We start from the raw sequence: 13,032 nt of genomic DNA, 5'->3' as shown, positions 1-13,032 counted from the left end.
AATGGCTTTTTACCTTTTATGTATGTGAGGCATGTTTGCCCCTGTTAAAACGCCTCGATCCCACGGCACATATGCCACTCTTCTATTCAGCAGGGGCATGTGTGCTCCTGCTAAAACGCCGCTATCCCGCCGCACAACGGGGGTCCCTTACCCCCCAATTCCCCACTTGCAAAATGTACGACCAACTTGGTCGTAGATTTTGCTGCTCCTAGAGGCAGGGCTAACGGCTGCAGCCCTGCCTCCCAGCGCGTCTATCAGCGGCGCATCGCCGCCTCTCCCCCACCCCTCTCAGTGAAGGTAGACTGAGAGGGGCGGGGGAGAGGCGGAGATACGTGCTGACAGACGCGCGTGAGGCAGGGCTGCAGCGGTTAGCACTGCCTCAATGCGGAAGAGATCCCCGGCGAGGACGAAGGGGATTTGGGGGGTAAGGGACCCCCATGTGCGGCGCCGGTTTAGCAGGGGCGCACATGCCCCTGCTGAATATAAGAGAAGAAGCGAGTTTTATACTCGCTTCAGATTCTCTTTAAGTGATAAAGATGCTAATACTGCATTCAAAACTTGTTTCTGCTGTTATGGTTTGGATTGATTTATCACATAAATACTAGTTGTACTTACATACCAGATGTATTGCACTGTCCATGTTATGGTGCCTGTGAATTTTATGAAGGAAAAGCAGAGAATCCTATTCTAGACCGCTTCCATCTTGGTTACCTTTGACTTTGACATTTCCTCCCTCATTCTTTCTCCTCTTGCTAATTGTGTATTCATTACATGTCCTCCTCCCAGAGTCTTCAGAAACTCTCACTGAGGTCTATACTAGGAAGTGCAATGTCTTATGTAATTAGAAGGAGGGGGGAATAAAGGAAAGATGAGCAATATATTACAGAGAACAAGACACCCCCCCCCCCAGCATGCAACTGTTTGACAATGGCAATTAAAGGGCCAGTGCTCGTAATATACGTGATAAATTCAAACCATAACAGAAAAAAGTTTTGAATGCAGTATTAGCATCTTTATCACCTAATACAATCATACCAGTTGCTGTTGAAATTTGATTTTTATGATGACAATCCCGCTTTAGAAGTAAACCAGAGATCATGGCATTCAAAGAATCGATACTTACCCGGGGCTTCCTCCAGCCACATAAACATTTGCGAGTCGCTTGCCATCCTCCCACAGTCTGCCACGATCAGCCCCGGTAATCGCTTCAGTCGCGGTCTTCTGCGCATGCATGGGAGGTCCGCGCATGCGCAGAACTCCCAGAGTGGACCCAACTGAGCCAGTTACTGGGGCTGATTGCTGCTGGACAGAAGACCGCGGGAGGACGGCAAGGGACTCGCACATGTTTATGGGGCTGGAAGAAACCTCGGGTAAGTATCGATTCTTTGCATGTCATGATCTCTAGTAAATTTTAAAGGAGAGGTCCGAGCTAATTAAAAAAGTATCTACTTACCCAGGCTTCCTCCAGCCCCTGGCAGTGGTTCTGTGCCTTCACCACAGCTCCACTTCCAGCCAGTGGCCCAGGTCGGGATCCACTGCGCCTTTGTGAGAGCTGCTCATGGTCGCAGTGACGTGGTCTTCAGTGTTTTGCACCGAACACTCAAGATCACGTCACTGCGACAGCGAGTGACAGTGGATCCCGACCTGGCGAGGTCAGCATCAGCACCGAAGTGCACTTCAGGCCACCGGCTGAAATTGGAGCTGTGGCAAGGGAAGGAAGGCTGCCAGTGCCAGGGGCTGAAGGAAGCCCATCTAAGTAGATTATTATTTATTTTTTTAATTAGCTCGGACCTGTCCTTTAAGACAATCACTAACAACTCTATCAAGCAAAAAAAAAAAATAAAAAAAAAAATTAGCACGTGTATAGTTTTAGCTAAAAAAATCACAATTTCTTCACTTATTCTCAAACTAAGAACAGCCCAACTTTTAGCTAAGTAGTTAGCCCCTAGTCATCATTGTATCATGTAATATTGGATTCTTCCTCTCCTGAATAATAACTGGAACAGAAGGGAAATAGTGACAATTCGCCAGACTGTACATGTCTATCCGTAGAGCAGGCAGCGTGTCCAGACAGAGACGCGGACCGGGCTGCAGCGGCGCACGGACATGGCCCAGCAGGGTGTCACCTGACCCGCAGTAACCGGACGCCACCAGGGGGCAGTGCACTCGGGTGACAGCGGTGTCACGTGCTACTCACCACTTTCAGGTCCAGCACCCCATCCTTTGCCTCCTGCAGGAGGGACACGAATTTGCTGGTGAGCAGCCCCAGGCTCTTCTCATGCCTGCTAGAGGCGCCCGCTGGTTCCGCCATGCCCGTAATCCCGGGGCGGGCTTTTCAGCCAGCCCGCCCCCCTCTGCAGCGACCGAGACCGGGAAACCAGCAAGAGCACGCGGAGCACCACGAGAGAGTCAACCACACCGGAAGTGACGTCTTATCGCACCGTTTCCTAGGAGACAGAAACCTAAAGGCAGGGGCGCCGCTGGTAGACGACATATGCAATGGACGAGAAGCTGCGGCGGCCATGATGGTTACTGGCAGCGGGGTGTAAGGAGGAGAATACAGACTTCCCTCCATATTCGTTATTGTCATACTAGTCGTATACACACGCCAGTCACTCAGCGTTGATAATAACAGTGTCCCAACTTCTCAGGTTTTTAATGCTAATTATTTGCCCTTTTCAAACATGGCTTCCCTTACAATAGGCTGCGTGCGCTGGCTGCAATGATGTCATAGCCTCTACACCAACGGGCAGGAGGGAGTAAATGAGGAAGCTGGGAAGTATTGGTGACTTGGAGAACAACAAGCTGCACGTGGCTGGGAGTAGTAATGGGGGCGTGTGCGGGAGACAGTCACCTGGGAGAGGGAGCCCCCCTCCTTCTCCCAGGTGACTGTCGCCTGCACACGCCCACGTTAAGGAAGCACCTAAGTTAGATACTATTAGGCCATTTACTAATGACTGCTATGTATGTCCCCTGCAAACAACTCTGCTGTCATATAGGATAGCAGCTCACATGTCACAAAGCAAACATTATTACAAAGCAGGGCGACATGGAATGGGGTGGGGGTGCAGTGAGTTAGCAGCTCATGGACATTTTTTGAGGAAGGGGGAGTTGACAGGATTATTTAACATATTCCATGATGCTGTAAAAAGTAAGAAACTAACATGAGTTAAATAATAATACAGACAAATGGAATACATCAATATACAAAATACACAATTAGTGAAACAATACAGAATTGGTAATTACAGTGACAAAGGAAACATGATGAATAAAATGTATAATGAATTCCAAGACGCAAAGGGGGAGTGAGCCCTGACCTTGCAAGTTTACAATCTAAAGGAATAGAGGGGAAACAAAAGGTGAGTTAGTATACAATAAACATACATAGAGGCAGTGTGTTTAAAGCCTGGTACACACCACGCAATTTCCCGTCAGATAGATGAGTCAAATAGATAATTTCCGACAGGCCCAATCTGATTTCCGATCGTTTTTCTGATTGTTTTGTATATAAGCATACCTCCCAACATTGTAAGCACAGAAAACGGGACATTTAGGCCACCCCCCCTAACCACGCCCCCAATACCCCCTAGACACGCCCGCCATTTTTTTTTTTAATTCATATTATTATTATGACTCCTGAAAGGGGTGTGGGGGAGCATGTGGGTGCCCGTGGGTGTGGGGGAGCATGTGGGTGCCCATGGGTGTGGGGGAGCATGTGAGTGCCCGTGGGGGAGCATGTGGGTGCCCGTGGGTGTGGGGGAGCATGTGGGTGTGGGGGAGCATGTGGGTGCCTGTGGGTGTGGGGGAGCATGTGGGTGTGGGGGAGCATGTGGGTGCCTGTGGGGGAGCATGTGGGTGTCCGTGGGTGTGGGGGAGCATGTGGGTGTGGGTGAGCATGTGGGTGCCTGTGGGTGTGGGGGAGCATGTGGGTGCCTGTGGGTGTGGGGGAGTATGTGGGTGCCTGTGGGTGTGGGGGAGCACGTGGGTATGGTGGGGAGGAGGGTGCCTGGGCAGAGAGGAGGCAAACAACAAAAAAACCGATGCTCCAGCCACGCAATGCGGGGAGTGGGGCTGCATCATTCCTCCCTCCTGCTCACTGAAGCTGCCTGCTGTGTGCCCCCCCCCCCCCCCCCCCGGGATGCACAGTTTCCTCAGCGGTGGTCACATACCTGTCCATACGCTTGTACGGGAGCCGGAGCACCGGCTCTTCTCTTCTAGTTCCTATTTCCTATGACGTCATAGGAAACAGGAAGTAGAATGAAGCCGGCTCCCGTACAAGCGTATGGACAGGTATGTGACCACTGCTGCGGAAACTGTGCATCCCGGGGGGGCACACAGCAGGCAGCTTCAGTGAGCAGGAGGGAGGGAGGAATGATGCAGCCCCACTCCCCGCATTGCGCGGCTGGAGCATCGTTTTTTTTTTCAGTCACCTCTGAGGCTGACTAGACCGGGACTTCGGGGGGTGGCAGCGGGAGAGCGGGAGGGGCCCCCCAACCTGTGACAGTCCCGACGAAAACGGGACGGTTGGGGGGCATGATATAAGTGATCAGGGAAAAAATGATCGGAAATCCGATCGGATCTGTCAGAAATTATCGACCTATCTATCTGATGAGAAATTGCATGGTGTGTACCAGGCATTAGGATATCTAGTAGGAGTACGACTTGGCTTCAGGACAAAGTGGAATTGGCTTAAAGAGGAACTCCAGCCTAAACAAACATAATGGGCTCTATGCTTAAAGACTTCCCGCATGCGGTAAAGTACATGCGGGAAGTTTGCGACCAAAACACCGTCAAGTTCACATCCTCAAAATGTTCCGCACGTTTTTTCCGCATGCGGAAAAAAACAGAAAAAGTGCGGTAAAAAAAAAATCGGTTTTTGCGCATGTGGAAAAAGTGCGGTAAAAGTGCGGGATTCATGCGGGAAAATTTCCGCAAAAGTCGATATTTTCCGCAATAAAAAAATCAATTCTCAAAACTGTTCAGGCGCATCTTTTCATCATTATTTACCAATTTTTTATCACCTACAAGTAGTAGGTGATGTATTCCGCATCGTGCTTGCTGGACTTTGACATTTTTTTTTTAAACACTTCTTCATGCGACCTTTTTACTGCATGTTTTCCGCACGTTTAATGGCTGTTTTCGCATCTTTTTTCCCGCATGCGGAAAACATGCGGAAAATATTAGTGAATGTGGAAAAAATGCGGCGTTTACCGCTGGCGGAAATTTAGCGGTAAAATTTTGCGGTGTTTTTGCCTCTTAGTAAATAGAGCCCACTGTCATTAAGTTACATTAGTTATGTTAATTAAAATAGATAGGTAATATAATCTCTTACCCACACTGTTTTAAAAGAACAGGCAAATGTTTGATTTCATGATGGCAGCCATCTTTTTGGTTGAAAGGAGGTGACAGGGAGCATAACACACAGTTCCAACTGTCCTGTGTCCTGAGCACCTCTCCCAGTTGCTAGGCAACGTGAATAACAACATAGGAAATCCCATCATGCTCTGCACAGCATCAGGGGAAAAAAGCCCGGGCTTTTTTTTGATGGGTGGAGCTTAGCTAAAAATGCAGCTAAAAATGATGCTTTGGTAAGAAAAACAAAGTTCTCATGCTGTGAAACTGTTAAAGAGTAACTGTCAGGCTGCAAAAGCTAATTTAAACCTCTATTCTCCTGTGTTAAACAGTTTAGAAGGAAGCCAAAAAGGCAATACTGAGGTTAAAAATCTCTCTTACTTTTGATGTGTGCTTATCAGCAAAGCTGTTAGACCCAAGCTCTTAAGAAGCCGAGAGCCGCATACCATACTGCAAAGCATTCTGGGGCCCTCCCCTCGGCTGCTAGTGAGAAGTTACAGGGCTCATGTTACAAAAGCAGCAGCCCACAGCACTGAAAAAACTCCCGGCAGAGTACACTGCAGGAGTCCGCTATTGTTCCTAGCCACATGGCTAATTAATATTCATTGCTCAGTAGTGTTATTCATTACCGATCTTTTGTGTGAGTCTACTCATCAGGAAGCAGGCAGGACATGACGACACATTTGGCTTCATAGGAGACAGACAAACATGGAACCTGCCATGAGCTGTCAGGAGCATCATTCTCTGCAAATACTATATAAAGATTCTGTGAAATCCAAACGTGGACAGTGAAATGCATATGTAATGTAAGTACAGCCAATGTTTAGCTACTGATATATGTGTTTATTTTCTCTGAGACCTTATACCTAACAGCTCCTCTTTAAAGAAACACCAAGCCTTTTCAGTTCTGCTGAGTAGATTTTTAGTCTGGAGGTTCACTTTAAGGTAAGAGCATATGCTTGTCGGAACAAGTGAGTTTTGAGAGGGCGTTTAAAGGTAAGAAAGGTTGGAGAGTGACGGATGTGTTGTGGGAGGGCATTCCAGAGGAGGTGTGAAGCACATGCAAAATCTTGTATACATGAATGCGAGGAGGGAATTCTAACGGAGGACAACAGCAGGTCATGTGCAGATCTGAGATTGATTACGATTGGGCTGGTATCTGGAAAATAGTGAGGAGATGTACAGGGTAGAGAGATTGTGGAGAGCTTTGTAGGTTAGGATTGAGGGCCCATTCACACTAGAAGCGCTTTTCTGAGCGTTTTTATTAGCATTTTTAAAATCACTCCCATTCACTTTCATTAAAATCGCTGTAAAAATTGTGGAAAAATCGCCACCATTTTCACATACATGATCGCAAAATTGCGGCGATTTTTCCACAATTTTAATGAAAGTGAATGGGAGTGAACAATGAAGAGCTTGACAGAGAGGGGCAGCAGAGGAAGAATGAGAAGAGAATGAATGAATGCTCCACACCACAATTTCTCGACAACCTTGCCTTCTGACTCCCACACCTCCTCTCCTCTGACCTCCCCTCCATCATCCTCTGGGATTTCAATATTCCCATCAAAGAACTCAACAACTCTGTCGTGACCCGGCTACTCACCATAGCCAACTCCCTTGGCCTAGTTCAACACAACAACACCCCCACCCACTCTGCAGGTCACACTCTCGACCTTATATTCACTAAATCCACCACCATTACAGACCTTGACATTGCACCCTTCCCACCCTCAGACCATCACCCTCTCACCTTCAACCTCCTCATGGAAGGCATCTCCAAACTACCTGCCCACCCACCTGGTTTATGGCAGCAAGAACTACGGCAGCTCAACCCTAGTGTCCTTGCTGACCCCCTCCATGCCCTCTCCTCCACTCTCCCCACCCTAACCTATCCTAATCTTGCTGCAGCTCTGTATCGTCAAACCCTCTCATCAGCCCTAGAGGAAGCAGCTCCCCGAAAATTCTGCCGCAACCGCCCCCTAACCCCCAGCCCTGACGTACTACCCATACTCGCAACCTCCAGAGGGTAACGCGCCACTGAACGGAAATGTAGGAAAACTCAACCAGGATTTCCTACAGTACAAGGCTAACCTGCTGCACTTCCACACTGCCTTTGCTGATGCAAAGCAGGAATACTTCACCAAGCTCATTTGAGTACAAGCTTCCAACCTAATCTCTTTGCCACTTTCAACTCCCTGCTTAAAACCAACCCCCCCCCCACATTTCCTCCCTCTCTGCCACAGATTTAGCCACCCACTTCACCAACAAAATTGTCTCCATCCGTCAGGAAATATCCAATCGTCAATCCTCACCTACCACCCAGCTCCTCCTCCACCCTATCCTGCCCTCACCTCCTTCACTCCTACTACCATTGAGGAAGTCAACCACCTACTGCAGACTTCCCATACCACTACCTCCCCCCTTGATCCTGTCCCTTCTGATTTACTCAATCCTCACTTCATGGATTTGGCCCCAGTCCTCACTACCTTGGGTAACCTCTCCCTATCCACACGCTCCTTCCCCTCAGACTTCAAGCAGGCCACTGTACTACCCCTGATGGTGTTCGGCCAAACCGTTCGGCCACATGGCCGAACTAAGAGCGCATGGCCGGACGTTCCCCGAACGTTCGGCTAGCGCTGTGATTGGCCGAACGGGTCACGTGGTTCGGACCCGAACTCGCTCTGATTGGCCGAACTGTCACGTGGTTCGGGTAAATAAATACCCGAACCACGTCATATCTCCGCCATTTGTCTGTGGGTTTAGCTTTGGGTAGGCAGGCAGGGTAGTTTGCGCTCCAGCCACGCTAGCCAGGGTCCCCCCAGTCATTGTGTCGCTGCTGGGAATAGTAGTACACCGCTCGCTCAGCCACACTATATAGCATTGTGTTTACTGCCACTCTGTGTACCTCGCTCAGCCACACTATATAGCATTCTGTTTACTGCCACTCTGTGTCTGCTGGGAATAGTGGTACACTGCTCGCTCAGCCACACTATATAGCATTGTGTTTACTGCCACTCTGTGTACCTCGCTCAGCCACACTATATAGCATTGTGTTTACTGCCACTCTGTGTCTGCTGGGAATAGTAGTACACCGCTCGCTCAGCCACACTATATAGCATTGTGTTTACTGCCACTCTGTGTACCTCGCTCAGCCACACTATATAGCATTGTGTTTACTGGCACTCTGTGTCTGCTGGGAATAGTAGTACACCGCTCGCTCAGCCACACTATATAGCATTCTGTTTACTGCCACTCTGTGTACCTCGCTCAGCCACACTATATAGCATTGTGTTTACTGCCACTCTGTGTCTGCTGGGAATAGTAGTACACCGCTCGCTCAGCCACACTATATAGCATTCTGTTTACTGCCACTCTGTGTACCTCGCTCAGCCACACTATATAGCATTCTGTTTACTGCCACTCTGTGTCTGCTGGGAATAGTAGTACACAGCTCGCTCAGCCACACTATATAGCATTCTGTTTACTGCCACTCTGTGTACCTCGCTCAGCCACACTATATAGCATTGTGTTTACTGCCACTCTGTGTCTGCTGGGAACAGTACTACACCGCTCGCTCAGCCACACTATATAGCATTGTGTTTACTGCCACTCTGTGTACTTCGCTCAGCCACACTATATAGCATTGTGTTTACTGCCACTCTGTGTACCTCGCTCAGCCACACTATATAGCATTGTGTTTACTGCCACTCTGTGTCTGCTGGGAACAGTAGTACACTGCTGCTCACTCAGTCACCCCATTACTATATAGCATTGCTGGGATCTGTAGTACTCTGCTCACCCACCCATACCATTGTACTGCCAGTCACTGTGCATATTGCTGGGATCTGTAGTACTTCCCTCACCGTCAACCACTATATAGCATTGCGTACTCTGCCAGTCAGTGTGTATATTTCTGGGATCAGTAATACTCCACTCAACTTCAACCACTATATGAGCTCACCATGAGTTCCTCAGAGACCTCCGCTGTGAGCAGCACTCCCAACAACAGCAACAGCCAACGCCCCACGCAAGCTATAACATCCACCCCAGCAGCCAGTGGTCAGCAGCAGCCCTCCCCGGAGGAGAACGTTGTGTCCATCGGTCCGGCGCCAGAGCGATTATTGAGGGCTGCCATTGAGGAGATGATGGGGCCTGATGTGGAGGAGGAGGTCGGGCTCAGGCCAGCATCCCAAGTTAATGTTGAGGACGATGAGGGGTCTGTGTCTGGGGATGTTGGGGTGGCAGAGGTGGTGGGTCAGACTCAGGAGAAGAGTTGTATGATGAGGATGATGATCGGGACCATCTGTATGTGCCTCAGAGTCCGACCCCGGAAAACATGTTGTATCGTGTGTTTAGGTACTAAAATCTGCGTTCCCACTTCCCAGTACTGCCCGGGTCCACGGATCCATATAATTTTTTGGGCAGCACTATCAAACTGTGGTACTATGAGTGAGTTGCCATGGTCCTTCTGTGCTGTCACACTCACCGTCTGTCTGCAGATGGATTGTTCAACACAGCTACGCCATCTGACATGTAGTCCTTGACCATCTTCTCCAGGCGATTGGTGTTGGAGGACGTGGAACTGCCCGATTGCTGTTCTGTGGGCTGCTGCATGGGTGTCAGAAAATGTTCCCACTCCAAGGACACTGCCAATACCATTCCCTTTTGGGCACTAGCAGCAGCTTGTGTTCTTTGCTGCCCTCCTGGTCCTCCTGGGTTTGCTGAAGTCAGTCTGTCGGCGTACAACTGGCTAGAGAAGGAGGAGGATGTCAATCTCCTCTCTAAAGTCTCCATCCTCAAGGGCCTGCTGGAATTGTTCCATTTTTGACCTGTCTGACACTTTCTTCAATCAGTTTTTTAACATTGTGTTTGTATAAACTGGGTATAAACCCAGTAATTGGTGTTGTCCAGAATAATGAATAATAATGAATAGTGAATAATGCGCGGGCCGCGTTCAATGCAGCCTAGCATGAATTGAGCCATGTGCGCCAGAGAATCCTGCCAGACTCCTCTGTCTTCATGTTCTTGTGAGCGTTGTGATTGTTGTGATGCACCATATTCGTCACCAGCATCACTTTCTTCCTCTTCTGCTGTCCATTCCCGCTAAATTGTGGAAGTCCAACGTGCACCGCTCTGTCCCTCGGCAGTGGGGGCATCCAATTCCTGCTCCAACTCCAGCTGTTCCTCGTCCTGTTCTTTGTCATAGCTGGGACCAGCGTTTCCTGAGGCAGGTTGCCTGATGTTGGTATCATCACGCTGATCGTTTTCATCTTCAGATTCCCCCACTTGCATCATGCCAGCGGTTTCCATCTTCAACATTGATTTCTTCAGTAAACACAGCAGTGGTATTGTAATGCTGACTGTAGAGTTGTCACTGCTCAGTCACAAGCAACGTGGATTGCTCAAAATTTTGGAGGACTTGGCAGAGATCCAACATGATGGCCCAATCAGATCCACAGAAGCTTGGTAGCTAGCTGCTGGAATGCGCCTCGGCACTGCGCAAAAGCGTGCTAGCATGTGCAGCGTAGAATTCCAGCGCGTAGGGAGGGACATCACGCAGCGAGCGATGGTGCGCTACATTGAAGCGCTCCTGCATCTCTTGGTGAGTCCTTCAGAAGCGGTACTGGACTTTAAAAAATGTTTTTTTTTTCCCTTCAACAGAAGATCTGCCACGTTGGAGTGAGGAGGACGCCGCCGACCCCGACACCAAGCTGAACCCCGGCGAACTCCAAGCAGAGGATCTTCAGGAACCCTCAAGGCTTTGAGCAAGCTGAGGAGGATCAGCAGTCCCGACGAGACCTCTCCTCATATCTGACTGTGTGCAGTGGAGTAGAGCTCCCCAGAACAACCTCTCACTTGTCACTTTGTCATTTTGTCACTTTGTCACTTGTCACTGTCATTTTGTCACTTTGTCATTTTGTCACTTTGTCAGTCACTTTGTCACTTTGTCACTGGTCACTTTGTCACTTTTCACTTTGTCACTTGTCCAGATGATCTCGGTACACCTCCTGCGATTCAAATTCCTGCACACATTGCTCTGGGATTTGGGTGTGATGAATGATGCATCTAACTGGCCACCGGAGGCAATTAAGGCCTTCAAAACATTGAAAGCAGCTTTCTGTTCCGCCCCCATTTTGCGTCATGTTGAGTTGTTGACGTCATGTTCATCCTCGGCCTCGCCTTGCATTTCAGTGCGAGGTGCATTTTCCACAGAAAAAGGTTATGAATCCGGGCACAACATTTGTGGCTGTTCCATTGACCTTTCACAGGTAGAAGATTGTGGGGGTGGGAATAGCTCCTCCGAATAGCCCATTGTGTCCTGAAAACTACTCATTGCATTGCTTTGCGCACGCATTTTTTTGTCCTCATGCAAGGCCTGAGTTGCGCATGAAAGCGTGGCCTTCTCCCCCTGCGCCTCCTCCTGTTCCATCACGTCTGCTGCTGCTGGGTTAGCGTTGCCGCCCGGTCCCTGTTTATTGAACCTCTTATCTTTATTACATTTATGACTGCATGGCGGTACAAAGCATGCTATCCGCACGCTTCTTGTCCTCATGGAAGGCCTGAGTTGCGCCTGAAAGCGTGGCCTTCTCCTCCTGTTCCATCACGTGTGCTGCTGCTGCTGCTGGGTTAGCGTTGCCGGTCCCTGTTTATGGAACCTCTCATCTTTATTACATTTATGACTGCATAGCGGTAAAAAGCATGCTATCCGCACGCTTCTTGTCCTCCTGCAAGGCCTGGGTTGTTGTGTCTCAAAGCGTGGCCTTCTCCTCCTGCGCCTCCTCCTGTTCCATCACGTGTGCTGCTGCTGCTGCTGGGTTAGCGTTGCCGGTCCCTGTTTATGGAACCTCTCATCTTTATTACATTTATGACTGCATGGCAGTAAAAAGCATGCTATCCGCACGCTTCTTGTCCTCATGCAAGGCCTGGGTTGTTGTGTCTCAAAAAGCGTGGCCTTCTCCTCCTGCGCCTCCTCCTCCTGTTCCATCACGTGTGCTGCTGCTGGTGCTGGGTTAGCATTACCGGTCCCTTTTCCTGGAACCTCTTCTCTGTATTACATTTATGACTGCATGGCGACAAAAAGCATGTTACCTGTGCAAAGAAACATGACATTTTCCACATTTTAAAGACAGTTTTTCCTTTGAAACTTTACAATCAATTTTCTCAAAAACTATAAGCTCTTTTTCAAATATTTTTTTCCCTCTTGTACCCACTCCCAAGGTGCACATACCCTGCAAATTTGGGGTATGTAGCATGTAAGGAAGCTTTACAAAGCACGAAAGTTCGGGTCCCCATTGACTTCCATTATGTTCGGAGTTCGGCGCGAACACCCGAACATCGCGGCGATGTTCAGCGAACGTTCGCGAACCCGAACATCTAGGTGTTCACCCAACACTACCCTTTGCCTCAAAACTTGACTGTCTGGTTCACAAACGCCTGACCCAGTACCTCAATGTTAACTCCCTACTAGATCCGCTACAATCTGGATTTCGGCCTGCCCACTCAACCGAAACAGCTCTCACCAAAGTGGTCAATGACCTCACCTTAGCTGAAGCTGAAGGCAAATACTCCATTCTCCTCCTCTTTGACCTTTCAGCAGCTTTGGGCACAGTGGACCATGCCCTACTCCTCCAGTCGCTCCAGTCCATGGGCATTCACGACCTCACCCTGGCTCTCATC

The 13,032-nt window shown here is 49.2% G+C and overlaps 1 protein-coding gene across 1 annotated transcript in view; it reads right to left on the bottom strand.

Moving 5' to 3' along the window:
- Positions 1-2,444, bottom strand: part of E2F5 (E2F transcription factor 5) — a 47,306-nt gene extending 44,862 nt beyond the window's left edge. Inside the window, exon 1 of the mRNA XM_068237579.1 lies at positions 2,198-2,444. Within this exon, the coding sequence (XP_068093680.1) occupies positions 2,198-2,311 (114 nt within the window). The 5' untranslated portion in view covers positions 2,312-2,444. The remainder of the gene's footprint in view (positions 1-2,197) is intronic.
- Between the last annotated feature and the right edge of the window lie 10,588 nt (positions 2,445-13,032).

This window comes from Hyperolius riggenbachi, chromosome 5 (genome assembly GCF_040937935.1).
Source record: "Hyperolius riggenbachi isolate aHypRig1 chromosome 5, aHypRig1.pri, whole genome shotgun sequence".
NCBI lineage: Eukaryota > Metazoa > Chordata > Amphibia > Anura > Hyperoliidae > Hyperolius > Hyperolius riggenbachi.
The sequence above is the reverse complement of the archived record's forward strand: the minus strand, read 5'-3'. Positions and strand labels throughout refer to the sequence as shown.